This window comes from Telopea speciosissima, chromosome 2 (genome assembly GCF_018873765.1).
Source record: "Telopea speciosissima isolate NSW1024214 ecotype Mountain lineage chromosome 2, Tspe_v1, whole genome shotgun sequence".
Lineage (NCBI taxonomy): Eukaryota > Viridiplantae > Streptophyta > Magnoliopsida > Proteales > Proteaceae > Telopea > Telopea speciosissima.
The window spans coordinates 77861738-77876382 of record NC_057917.1 but is presented as its reverse complement, the minus strand read 5'-3'; the positions used below and the strand labels follow the sequence as shown (position 1 = coordinate 77876382).

Genomic DNA, 14645 nt, shown 5'->3' with positions numbered 1-14645 from the left:
GTATTAATTACCTATGTACTTATATAGATTATCAGGTTCTTAGATATTTTTATTTACGTGGTGTAGGTACCCATACAATAACTTTTTGCATCACCATGTGGAGAACATCATAGTTTCATGCTTGGAGAGCAAGAAGCTTCCACTGATTGAACATCTCCTTCACAACTGTGACCTTGTTGGAAAAATACTAGGAGCAGAAAAGAATTGCACTTTGTCAACTGATCCAATCAAGGTAGTCCATCTTTGCATCTATCATTTCTTACATATTAATATGAAGTGTTCACTATGTTGATTTCTATAGGTTCATGGCATGCATGTCCCTTTCTTTCTGTTACTGATGATATTAAGCATGTCATATTTAATTTTATGGATTTATAACTTTGTAGCCATTAATCTTTTCCCTTCCTTCCTGCAGCCAACAGTTTCTGTTGAGGCAAAATCACCACCAAGGATAGGAAATATTGGACATATCACACATGTAGCTAACAAGCTTGTTCAATTGAGCAGCAGCAATAGTCAAACTCAGGCTTTTCTACAGGTTAGCTGAAGCCTCCACGTTTTGCATTTTTCCCTAGCCTCCCCCCCCCCCTCCAAAAAAAAAATTTGCATTTTGTTAATTAAATGTATTTGAGTGCACAATTTTACTGAAATTAATAATAACGCATTTTCACTAAAAGGGAGTGAAAAGAGGGTACAGACAAAATGGCCGTAGAAGGCTTTTCAAAGTAGAATAACAGTTGTATTTTACTTTTATTGTATTTTGATTGGGCATGAAGTTCTGTGGATACATGTGTCCTTCCAATCTTTTTCCGTTAGTATTTTTTTTTTAAAATGTTGTTCAGTTGCACTTTTTTTTTTCCCCGTGGAGAGAAAGATCTGAAACTTTCAGACTGCTTCAGGAAAGTGTTACATGAATATATTTTCCTCTATTGGTTTTCTTTTGCCCATTCCCCTTCATGTTGTTATGTATAATTGTTTTGAAGGAGGGAAAGCAAATTTGTACTTTTAACATTTGATGTTTTAATAAGACATTTGGGCTGAGAGTTAATCTACTGGAAGTGTTCTGGTTCAGTTGGGAAATTTGGAGGAGCTGGTGGTGGATAGTGCAGGTAGGTTCTGTTGTGTGAGGTCTGATCCCCTAATTATTTAGGTATCCCTATAGGAGTTCATATGTAGTCTGCTGTTGTGGGGCTGTTTTTAAAGAAGATGGAGAGAAGGCTAGCAGGGTGAAAAAAGTGACATCTAGCTAAATGATGAAGGTTACTTGTGATTCCAACTCAGATTTTTTGTATTTCCATGCACATGATATATCTACCTTTTAGATCTAATTTCTGCATTAAACAGAATTAAGAAGATGATGGTTGATTTTCTCAAGGCCTGAGTTCAGCAAGGAAAGGAAAAAGAAGTAACACTTGGTTGCATGGAAGTGTTGTGTCAGGATGATGAAGCATGGTGGTTTGGGTTTCAGATCTTTGCTCAAGATGAATCAAGTCTATTAGGCAAACAGCTGTGGGATTCGGTTTAGAAGACTCAATTCCATCAGGAGAGTGATAATCCAGATACAGTCCAGTTTTGGAAGGAATTCTAAAAGAATTGGGGCCGACAGGTGCAGCATATGGAAGAATATCATGAGTCAGCATAAAATGTTCTCGTGGAATATTCTTAATAGGACTGGAAAGGAGTTAAAGTGAAGTTTTGGGAGGATAGGATTGGGATAAATGGTTAAATGGATTTATTCTCCAGGATAAAGTGGACTGCTTCTGATAAGGGCTATGTAGATGCTGATTGTTTGAAATCAGAGATGAGTATAGCTCATCTGGCTTGTTGATTGAATTCTGAGAATTTGTTTTGATAGGGACCTTGAAGAAGTTTATAACTTGGTTGCCCTTTTATTTACCTATGATGTTTGGTTGGATGAACATAGAACTGTTTTGGCTGTTGGTCCGATGGGATTGCGTGGTCCTATTCTGGTGGTATCATGCTACTGTTCTTTTGCTAAATAAGATGATGAGGAGGAAAGGAGTCTACTAAAAATTAGCCGCGTTTGGAAGACTGAGGCTCCTTCAAGAGTTGTCACTTTTTATGTGGCTCACTAGCCCTGAACAAGAAACTGACAATAGGCAACTTGCAATGCAATGGGTGATATCTTGCAGATCATTATGCTATTTCTCTGTGTCATAAGGAATCTGTAGATCCCATCTTTGTGTATTGCAATGTGACAGTTGAAGTGTGAACTTATTTCCTTCACTTGTTTGTGGTGCATATGTCATGCCCAAAATCCACCGATGAAGATTTTACACAGTGGCTGAAGGGTCTCTGATGCAGTATCACTTGACTGGTTGGACCAGCATGATAGGCTTTGGAGACCCAAACCCAGACGTTTTTTGGTCCACTAAGGGTTGGAATTAATATATTAGTTTATTTATTTGTCTTTTATTTGTTTTAGGTTGAATACATCGGAGTTAGAGTTTGAATTGGAAGTTGTTATTTCACTTTTATAGTTGGAATAGGATTCTTTTTTTTTTCTCTTTTAGACTTGCATTGTAACCAGCATAGAACAAAGCTTGAATAGTGAATATTGATATTGTTGGTGCTCAACTGTGTGCGGGATCCCTTCCCTTGCGACTATTTCTTTTCAGATTTTCTCTCTTCCCTAATGATCTTCCACCAATTTGGTATTAGAGCCGAAGCCATCACCTCCCCATCAACCTATTTTCACTCTGCTAATCAGTACTGTTACTTGTTATTGTTTCCTCTTTCTCGGAGAGCTTATCCCAAGCAGCCTAAGTTACCCCTCCTCTCTCTCTCTAACTGCAAACTATACTCAAACCCTCACCTCCATCCTATCCCAGCGCTGCATAACTCGCCGCAACCCTCTCCCTCTCTCATCTCCCGCTGAAACCCTACCCCAGCCCACCCGTTCGATTTCCCCCCCCCCCCACCCCCAAAAAAAGAGTAAACTCCTGACTTCCACCGCCTTCTTTCTCACCTTTGTGAACCGAACGAACAGCCCCCTCCCTCCTCTTTAGGGTTCCGCCATCAGCAAACCAAAAAAAAAAAAGAGTTCAGAGAAGAGAGAGGAAGAGATGTGAAAAAGAACTCGTACTTGATCTCTGGTTTCAGAAGCTTGCACGCTTGTTCCAACTGAAACCCCAGTTGAAGTCGAATCCAAGTCCCAATCGCACTCAACTCCACTGCTGACAACTCGCCACACCTTCACACTCGTCACTGATTTCCTGTCTGGTTTCCCAGAGGTAGGAGACTCCCAGTTGAAGTCATCTACCCCTCCCACGATAAGTCCTACTTAAAATCCTTTTTTCTCCATATTGCCCCCGCCCCTGAAGTCTTGCCTACTTATAAGTTTTTCTCAATTTTCCAGAATTGCCCCATTCTTTCCTCTTTATTCTCTTTTGTCCTAACTTGTTTCCAAGTTTACCCTTCCTTATTCATTATATTATCTTTTGTGGACTTACCATAAATTTCAATACTGCCATCTTTTTATGATTCTTACTTTTAATTACAACTTTGCCATCATCTTATAAACTTCTACTTATTTACTGTTTTGCCACTACTCTTTTGAGTGTTCTCTTGCTTATCAACTATGGTAGCCAATAGTGAGATTCTCGAGCAGCTCAACTCTTATAAAGGTGAGACTGATCCAAAGATTGACACTCTCATTGAGCGTGGCAATACCCTCACCACAGCTGTCAATTCCCTCCCTACCATGATGACAACCATGCAAGCTTCTATTAACCGGCTGGTGGCTTTTGATAAAGGAATGAGTCCCTTGCAATCTGGGGATTCTTCCAACTCTGTCCCACAAGACCTGTTTCATGATACGCCACCACCATGGAAGAACTTGGTCGAAAACTGCGGGTTTCGATTGAGTTGTCTCGGTTTCGCAGCCTACCGAGACGAGATACTGTTTGAATTTATATTTGATAGATTTCACAGAGTTTCGATCATGTTTCGACCATATTTCGATATATTTCGCTAATTTTGCAAGTTTTTGACCTGAACACCTATAGAAATTCACTTATCCCCATCGAAACTTGAGGACACCTGGTTCGAAACTAGGACAGACACTTATTTATGTCAAATATCATATACTTAAGATAGTATTCATAAATAATCATATACCCCCTATTTGAATGCAATAAAAATAGTTAAAAAATAAATTCTAAAAGGAAAAAAAGTCAACCTCCAGTTCAAGAACAAAAACTGGATTTTTAGCGGTAGATGCGATTTTCAAATTTTAAATGCTGGGTTTTTCTCAAATTTAAAAATTTCATAAATTTTAATATGATAAAACATTGCTAAAAACCAAAAGAGTGGTAAAATATTCATTTGTTTTGATGTCTAAAATTTATTTTCATTAAGAGCGATTATAAACAACATTCGCACACACTAAATTAAGTTTGACCAGAACATAACTGCTTCAATATAAACCAGATTTAAGCAATCTTGGATTTGCAAAGCTTTCAAACAAATCCAAGAACAAAGCTTTCAAACAAATCCAAGATTGCTTAAATCTGATTGCAAACTTTTCAAACAAATCCAAGATTGCTTAAATTTGATTTATATTGAAGGAGTTATGTTCCGGTCACACCTTATTCGATACCAAGGTTCTAAAATTCGGTCTCGACCATGGTCACGATCGGGTTGACTTTTCCGAGATCTCGAGATCTCAGCGAGACAGTGTATTTTATTTTATTTTTTATGTTTTTTAGAATTATGTTTCGGTGGGCATATGGCCATAGTTGGCTCCGAAACTTTAAGGGAAGCTTGTTTTAGGCTTAATAAACATATTTAAAGTTTCAAATTGAAAAAAAAACACCCAATTTGGTGTTTTGGATTTGCAACCTTGGTAGTAAAGGCCGAACCCTTAATGTAATATTGCCTATTCCACACATTGTTTGAATGATATGAGACATAATTGGTAAGTAAAATAAGTAAATTATGCACATAATATTGAGTAATTATTTAAGAAATAGTTAATGACTTAAAGTTTCTACTACAAACCACAAGATACAGTGAAGTGTTCACAATGTATATTACATAGACATCAACCTAAGTACAATGAATAATACATAAGTCATAGACACCTTACTACCCTAGTCTTCCACGTCTTAACTCTCAAGTCCCGACAATACTTTACTCTGACTCTATGAGTACTGAGGAGGTCAAGATTCTCAAAATATTTGAGATTTCACCGAGATTTCTCCGAGATTCTCGAAATATTCAAAATCTCGGTCGAGTTTTACATTTTTTGTTTCAGATAATAACTCGTCTCGAGAAGCTCGAGTTTTCCGAGATCTCGGTGAAGTTTTGAACTATGTTCGATACAATGTCCAAGAACAATATGCACTATCAAACTTGGGTCAAAACCACAAATATTATTTTGAGTATTCTCTATGTGAAACTAATGTATGGATTGGGTTGAAAATGTCAAAAATAGGTAGCATAATAAGAATCAGTGCAAAAAAACTTCATCCCCTTCTTTTTCTAATCCTCCATCCCAAACCTACCCCATCCCAATCGACTCCCATAAACCCTAAATCATCTAAGTTCTGTCCAGCCCTATTTTATCAGTCAAATCCCCTCAAATTTCAGACATAACATCTTTACAATAAACCTTCCACTTGACCTAGCTTGCTGCCCCATACCCAACAGCTAAACCCTAATTCCCCCTCTTCTCTGTAAAACCTAAAATCAACCTAAAACCTTTCCAGACCTAACTAGCCATCCAATTCAGCCCAAATTATAATTGAATCTCCCTCTCCCTGCCAATGATACTCGACCAGAACCCCAGCCCTAAAATCCTATTAAAAGCCCTAGTTTCAGCCTAGATTCTAAAACCCAAAACCCGAAACCCTAACCCTAATTTTCTGAAATTCAATTTTTTAGTTAAACATCATCCAAACCTACATTATTAGCTTCTCCTAGACCTGTCCATTAATACCACATAAGATTCATCTCCATATTCATAAACCTAACCCTAGATTTGACCTAAAACTGCAATTCTGTCCTACTGAAACTGCAGAACCAGCAGCCCCTTGATTCCTTTGTTATTAGATCCTTCATAATTGGCCTCTAGTGGGATCTTGCACTATCTAGAGCTACATTACCCACTTGAGTCACACAAGAAAATACTCATATAGTATGCTGTAAAATTCGATGGGTGCCTTTGAGAGCAGCCCAGATTTGTATATAGAGGTGGAAGTCTTGAGTGCACAAAAATAACATTAAAGAAACTCTTAGAATTCCAAAACCCCTTTGGAATTCCCCATACATAGATAATAATTCCTAGACATGGAAAACTGTTCCCAAGACACTGAAAATTGTTCTCAAGACATTGAAACTACAATCAAGATATTGAAAACTGATAATGGGAAGGCACTTAATGCTGCCTTGGAATATGAAAAGAGACTAAAAAATCTGCTAGAAAATGGAATATGCTGGCCAGAATTTTGACTGCTCTAGGAGTCCACGTTTTGACTGGGAAGGGCTGGATCTGAACCAGGCCAGGCTAGGCAGTGGGTCTGGTCTTGGACTTGGGCTGGCCTCCCTTTTTAGAGTGTTTCTTGTAGAAGTACTGGTCTTTACTTTTTGAGGGTCCGGCTGCTGAATCAGATGGATTCTCTGCATCAGAGTAAAGTCATGAACCAGAGATTTTTGCCTACAGACTACAAGGAGCAGATGCACCTCAGTTTTGCAAAGTTGAAATAGGAAAACCTAACAGTGGAGGAATTTGTTGCTAGATTCTATTATTACGCTACTCGATCTGGTTTTGAATGGGATGAAGAAGTATTGGTGGCAGGTACAATGCCGTAATGGTATGCACCCTCAGATCTGTGTTGCACTCGCATCCAGTTGACTGCCTACAATGGAAGATGTTGTATAGGTTGCCTTGCACTCGAAGGAATTTTCCACTCTTTTTCTAGGGGTAACAGTTACAGTCAGCAACAATCTTCCTCCCCCCCCCTAGGAGAAGTCATTCAACAGACCACAAACTACTGGTTCTTCTATGGCATCCTCACGGCCTAACCAGCCATATTCTCCGCCTCGGCGTGGTTCCGAGAGATCTCCTGTGATGCCAAAGGCTACCCATCAGTGTTTCATGTGCAAAGGATATAGACCTTTTACTCTTTCAGTGCTCAGTGTCCCAACCACTTAGTAGCTTATGTAGATAAGAACTCTTTTATACCGTGTGATCCAGAAGAACACCTTGGTGTTGAGACAGTTGATTTAGAGCCAGAGCACGAACCAAGTGAAGTCAATAACAAGGACAACGATGAGGAGTGACATGCTTGTTATGTTCTTCGTCCTGTTCTGACCAATAACAAAGTCACGAGGGTGCAGATTGGCGCCGCAGTAGTATCTTTCAGATCTGTGTAAAGTGCAATGGTCAATTATGTAGTCTAGTGATCGATGGAAGTAGTTTCACTAATGTTTCTGAAGACGCTGTTTGTAAGCTGGGATTGTAGATAGAGTCACATCCAAATCCTTACAAGGTTGCATGGGTGGACAACAATAATCTGAAAGTTACAGATTAGTGTTTAGCCACCTACTCTATTGGCGGTTTCGTGGATGCAGTACAGTGTGACGTCCTCCCTCTGCTGGTATTTACTATCTTCTTGGTCTACCGTGGTTGTTTTATAAGAAGGCACAACATTGTGAGTATGCGAATACCTACTCCTTCAAGCACGGCAACAAAACCATGAAGTTTCTCCCCGCTAAGGATCTTTTCGACATTAAACTCAAAAAAGTAGTGGGATCGTTCCTCCTCCAACGTGTTGCCTCAGACGGCCTCGTTGGTCATTTTTCAAACTCGACGGAGTTGAGTTCTTTTCAAAGGAGGAGAATTGATACAGTATCACTTGACTAGTTGAACCAGCATGATAGGCCTTGGAGACCCAAACCCTGACTGAACCGGTCCAGCCCGGGTTTTTGGTCCACTAAAGGTTGTAAGTAGTATATTAGTTTATTTATCTATGTCTTTTATTTGTTTTAGGTTTAATACATAGGAGTTGGAGTTTGAATTGCAAGTTATTATTTCAGTTTCATAGTTGGAATAGGAGTCTTTGTTTTTTTTTTCCTCTTTAAATACTTGCATTGTAACCAGCATAGAACACAGATTGAATAGTAAGGATTGAAATTGTTGGTGCTCAACTGTGTGAGTTTGTGCGTGAGATCCCTTCCCCTGCAACTATTTCTTCTCAGACTTCCCCTATTCCCTAATGGTCCTCCACCAGTCTCTTTGGTGAAGGAGGTTGTGTTTTGTGGGGTTTATTTCCTTATGCTTTGTTGTGGCGGCTGTGAAAGGAGCATAACAGAAAAGTTTTTGATAACAATCCTTCAGTTTCTCAAGGATATATGGTGATTGCGAGGTATTTAACTAATTGTGATTTAGTATGCAAGTAATTTCCTAAGGTATAAGCTACAATCAAGTCCTTGGAATCTCTTTTCGCCTCCTTTCTTTGGAAGGGAAAGGAGCCTTATAGATTCCTTCATTTTCTTAGTTGGGCAGCCGTGTGTCTTCCTAAGAAGGAAGGAGGTTTGGGCATTAGAAGAATCAAAGAAGTGAACTCCGCAGGCATCATCAAGCTCATCTGGAAAATTGCCTCCAGGCAGAAGAGCATCTGGGTCGATTGGATCTACTCGGGCCTCCTCCGTCAGGATTCCATCTGGTCATCTTCTACTACCTCTGATTCTTCTTGGGTCTGGAACAAGATCTTGGACTCCAGCCATTTGGTTCTCCACAACATCCAATCTCAGATTGGTGATGGTCAATCTACTTATCTTTGGCTTGAGCACTGGCACCCGAAGGGGATCCTCATCAACCAGATAACTCCTCATTCCATTTATGCTTCCGGCCTCCACAGGCTCTCCTTGGTTGCTGATATTTTAGGCCCAGTTGGCCGGTCTCCTCCCCCCTCTGTCTCCCTTGATCTTACTCTCATTTGGAATGAGCTTCCCTCCATTCCCAGAAGGCTTATGAATAGAGTTGACTGTGTTCTTTGGAAAGCCAGCTGTTCCAGCTACTTCTCCTCGAAATCGGCTTGGGACCTTATTCGTCTGAAGGGTCAGCTGGTTCCTTGGAGAAAGCTTCTTTGGTTCAAGCATCACATCCCCCGGCATTGCTTCACCGCTTGGAGGATTTTCTCCAACTGCCTTCCAACCCAGGCCTTCCTTCGCCACCGCCAGATTCCAGTCTCTCCGTCCTGCTGCCTCTGCTGGAACAATGAGGAAGACATCGACCATTTCTTCTTTGAGTGCCCTACTGCCAAAGCAATCTGGAAAGGAATTCTAATCAAATGCTGGCCCGCCCATCGTAGAATCCTGCCTCTCTCCCGCGAATGGATTTGGATAGACATTACTTTTGCTGGCTCTTCTATTTGTGACACTGTTGGGAAGCTAGCTTTTTGCGCTACTCTTAATCATATTTGGATGGAGCGTAATATCAGGAAATGGACCTCCAACTCTCGCTCCTATCAGCAGATTTGGGATTCCATTTCCTTTGAAATTAAGGCCAAATTAGCCTCTGCTCCCGCTTCTTCTTGTAATGATTCCCCAAGGAACAGGCTCATTGTTGGCTCCTGGGGTCTCACTTCTGTTTCTCTTGTTGATCCGGTCCCTCATCCCTGAGGGTTGATCTCTGATTCTTTGTTCTGCTGCTCCCCTCTTGGGGCCATGTATTTTCCTTCTCTCTTTGGTAATGAATTTCTTATTCACCCAAAAAAATTTTCCTGAGGTATGGGCTTGGTTTTATTTCCAGCTGTAGGACTGGTTTCCTCATACCTGTTATTCATGTTTATTTTCTTGACCTTTTAACTTGTATGAATTGTTCTTCTATTTTCTTGATTTTATGACTATTACTTGGATAGGTATTTTAGATAGATGTAAATGTAATCAATTGTAACAGTGTCTTTTTTTTGAGAATATATATTTTTTGGCTGATAAGAATTAAAATTATAAGCAGTGTTTATCAATTTTCTACCTCTTCCTTTCTTCTCTTAAATTATGAGACAACGTTGTTTTAATGTGGTAATGGTTTATATTTTTGTAGGAAAATGCTGAGTGGGTTGATTGGCATGCAAATGTCCTACTGAAACGTAATACAGTGGAAAATGTCTACCAGTGGGCTTGTGGGTATGTGTAAATTCTCATATGTTGAATTTTGTTTTGAGATGTGTTATTTTTGTTTCATGTTTTAGCACGTCAGTTGTTCTTTGTCCATGGTTGTTAGCTATTTGCTACTCTAGATGGAAAAGGTGATATGGTGAGGGTTTTACAGGGCTTATCTGCTTCAGAAGTATAGATCATTAAAACATTTTGTAAAAGATTAGAAGATGCATTTTTTTTGTGAACTCTTCTTTTTCCAGCTCGACTCTTACTCCCTCATATTGGCACAAATATTTAGCACTTCATAAACCTATATTTTAAATATTTCAATTTGGACCCCTGTACATGCTATTCCTAGTGTTGCTCTCCATGTCAGTGTTTAGGTCACTGACATGAACCAAGTCCATCGCATTCATATTCTGTTGACCTCTATTTTCTCTGTGTATTGTGGTATGGCAAGGCCATGATTTATTTATATTTATTTTATTTCTCAATTTAGTTTCCTTCCCATCCCCCCCAACACTTTCTGCAGTTGCCTCTTTTTTTTTTTTTTAAAAAAAAAAACTATTTATTTCTTTTTATGGTTCAAAAACTTAATTTTTTTATGGGTTTAAGCTATTCAAACCTACGTTATACCTGCTTCTGGTTCTCTTGGAGTGTCAGTTGAATGCTTGATGTCTCCCATGATAAGATACTGAGTGCTCAACCACAGGGATAAGGAACTTTCCTCATCTTAAAGAATCCTGGGAATAAAAAAGGGCGTACCCAGTGCACGAGGCTCCCACCACTGTGGGGTTTGGGGAGGGTCATGATGTACGAAGCCTTACCCTCGCTTTGCAGAGAGGCTGTTTCCCGACTCAAACCCACTGCCACTAGGTCGCAATGGAGCAACCTTACCATTGCGCTGAGGCCTCAGTCCAGGCGATCTTCTGGGTGAAATTATACCTTGGTCTTGGCACAATATAAATTGGTTCGGGAGCCTGTCAAAATGCACATATGATAAGTTTATTCATCCATCAGTAGGGGTCGCAATTTTATGGGCTTGGCTGGGCTGACACGAGGCTGAGCACATGTAGAAACATTAGACAGGTGTGGACCCAATGTGATACTAATCATGGACTGGGCTGGGAGGCCTGCTAAGAAAATGTGGCATGGGCTTGTTAAGTGGTTCTATGCAAGACTTTTTCTTTCTCTCAGTCTCTGTCTTACTTTCTACCCCCTGTTTGGGATATGTTATTGTTGTGTTCTTATCTTATCTTGTCTCACCTACATCCATGCAGTTGAAGTATAATTGATGGAAATCATGTGGAAAATTATGGCTTGTGTCAGTATGACCACAGCCTCCTTTATTTATAATAGAAGAAGACAAACCTAGAACATTCTAATAAGATATAATACCAAGATTACCCTTATACCCTATTACTCCCATATTTCAATACTCCCCCTCAAGTTGGTGCATAGATACCACACATGCCCAACTTGGATTCAAGCGGAAGAAACAACTTACAACCTAGATCTTTAGTAAACACATCAGCTAACTGATCTCCAGACTTCACAAATGGAACACAAACAATGCCTTGATCTAGCTTCTCTTTGATGAAGTGCCGGTCAATTTGTACATGTTTTGTCCGATCATTCTGAATAGGGCTATGTGCAATGCTGATTGCTGACTTGGTATCACAGTATAGCATCATAGGCAATGTTACAGGCACACATAAATTCCATAGAAGACCTTACAGCCATAGTAGTTCACAAATACCTTGAGCCATGGCGCAAAACTCAGCTTCAACATTGGATCTAGCAACGATTGCTTGTTTCTTACTTCGCCAGGTAACAAGGTTTATGAGTTTCCTCCTACAAATGTGCAATAACCAGAAGTAGATCATGATCATCAGGAGAGCCTTTCCAATCAGCATCAGTAAAGGCCTCAATACGTAGATGATCATGAGGAGAAAACAGAACAGCTTTTCCTGGAGCAGACTTTAAGTAACAAAGAATTCGAAAAACAGCATCCAAGTGAGTGGAATATGGATGATGCATATACTTGCTGACTAAGCTTACAACATAAACAATGTCAGGCCGAGTGTGTGAAAGGTTTATTAGTTTCCCTACCAACCTCTAATATTGACCTTTGTCAACTGGTTTACCATCTTTCCTCTTGGGATGAGTATTGGCGTCAAGAGGAATATCAGTAGGACGACACCCTAGCATCCGTGAGAGAAGATCAAGGGTGTACTTTCTTTTGGAGAGGAGAATTCCTTTGCTGGAACGAGCAACTTTAATACCAAGAAAGTAACGTAACTTCCCTAGATCTTTAATTTCAAACTCCTTACCCAAGTAGGCCTTCAATCGAGTTACTTCTTAAGAATCACTACCAATAACCACAATATCATCAACATACATGATCAAAACTGCGATCTTATCACCAGACCTTTTGATGAACAAAGTATGATCAACATTACTCTGTGTATAGACCAACAAAACTATGGCTTTATGAAATTTGCCAAACCAAGCTCTGGGCGATTGTTTTAGCCCATATAACGCACATTTCAATTTGCAAACTTTGCCCTGTGTCTTTTGGCAAGAGAAACCAAGAAGTATTTCCATATATACCTCTTTTTCAAGCTTACCATGGAGGAATGCATTTTTCACATCAAGCTGTTGCAGTTCCCACCCCAAGTTAACTACGAAGAAATAATTACTCTAATGGTATTCATTTTTGCCACGGGAGAAAATTTCTCTTGGTAATCGATCCCATAAGTCTGGGTAAATCCTCTGGCAACCAGCCTGGCCTTGTATCTATCCATAGTACCATCCATCTTCTGTTTTACTATAAATACCCATTTACAACTCACAAGTCTCTTATTTGGAGGAAGAGCCACCAACTCCCATGTATCATTTTCCCAAGTGCCTTCATCTCCTCAAGGATAGCCTCTTTCCAATGAGGATTTGCAAGTGCTTCCTGCCAACTCTGAGGAACATGTACAAAAGACAAAGAGGATACTAACACACGATAGGAAGGAGAAATAGAGTCATATGACACAACATGAGATATGGGATGTTGAGTGCAAGATCTTACTCCTTTTTTAAGTGTAATGGGTAAATCAAGAGATGGATCAGTGAGACTAGGAGTAGGAAGAGTGTTATCAGATGGACTAAACCTGGATCAGGAGATGTTGTTTGGCTGGGTAGAGTTGGTGCAGGAGGCAGAGTGGTGGTATCAACTTGTTGTTTCTGAGAATAGACTCGTAGAGTCTGTTGATTTTGTTGCTGTGTAGACTCTGATTGTAACTTCCCCTGAATTTAAGTTTCTTCCATCTCAACATCCATAGGACTATCAAGAATACTCAATGAAGGTAATGTAGGCACATTTTCACCAGTACTAGACTCCCCTTGAAGAGGTGCAAAGGAAGGGTAATAGGCCACAAACTCTTGGAATATCCCATCCATAGTAACAAGTACACGTTGAGTAGGAGGATGATAGCATATATATCCCTTTTGAGTGGTCGAGTAACCAAGAAAGATGCACTTAAGCCCCTGAGGATCCAGCTTACCAGGCAAACGATGATTATGAGCGAAACAGACACAACCAAACACCCTATGTGGCACAATAAACGATGCAAAATCAAGAACATCTAAAGGTGATCGAAAGTCTGATACCTGAGTAGGCATGCGGTTAATGAGGTAGGCAGCTGTATGAATAGCGTCACTCCAGTACTAAGCAGGGACATTCATGGTAAACATGAGAACACAAGCTACCTTCAACAAGTGCCAGTTCTTCCTTTTTGCCACCCCACTCTGTGCAGGAGTATCAACTCAACTAGTATGGTGAATAATACCCTGATTCGCAAGATAAGCCTTGATAGGACATTCCATATTCTCCTTACCATTATCACTAAGAAGAACCTTTACCTTCGCATCAAATTGTGTCCGTATCATATTATGAAATAATTGCAAACAGTGAAACACCTCATTCTTATAATGTAACAGATAAATCCAAGTAGTGCAAGTATGACAATCAATAAAGGTCACAAACCATTGGTATCCCAAAATAGAAACATGGCAACTAGGACCCCAAACATCAGAGAGAATCAAATGAGAAGCAGTACTACTTTTATTATTCAAACTTCAATAAATTACATGAGTTTTCTTTGCAAAAATGCAAGCCTATCACAATGAAAACCATGGACATTACACTGCTTAACTAAACTAGGAAATACTCTAGCTAATATGCTAATGGGTGGATGACTCAATCTTCTATGCCATTGATGTAATTCGGTCAAGGCTGGTGGAGATGTAACTGTGGTGAATCTGGCTGAGAACGGTGGAAACTGAAGGAAGACCATCCTTAAGCATGTAAAGACCATCTTGCACCCTACCACAGCCAATCGTTGTCCCCGTTGACAGGTTCTGAAAAACACAATGAGACGGGGAAAAAGTGAATTTGCAATTTAAATCTTTAGTGATACTACTAGTAGAAAGAAGATTAGTAGAAAATTTTGGAACATGTAAAACGGATT

General features: G+C 39.8%; 1 protein-coding gene across 1 annotated transcript in view; it reads left to right on the top strand.

The window, feature by feature from the left end:
• The window catches only part of LOC122651329 (serine/threonine-protein phosphatase 6 regulatory subunit 3-like), a 55354-nt gene that overhangs the window by 28653 nt on the left and 12056 nt on the right, over window positions 1–14645 (top strand). The window contains exons 13-15 of the mRNA XM_043844679.1: window positions 67–232; window positions 416–538; window positions 10070–10152. Of these exons, the coding sequence (XP_043700614.1) occupies window positions 67–232; window positions 416–538; window positions 10070–10152 (372 nt within the window). The remainder of the gene's footprint in view (window positions 1–66; window positions 233–415; window positions 539–10069; window positions 10153–14645) is intronic.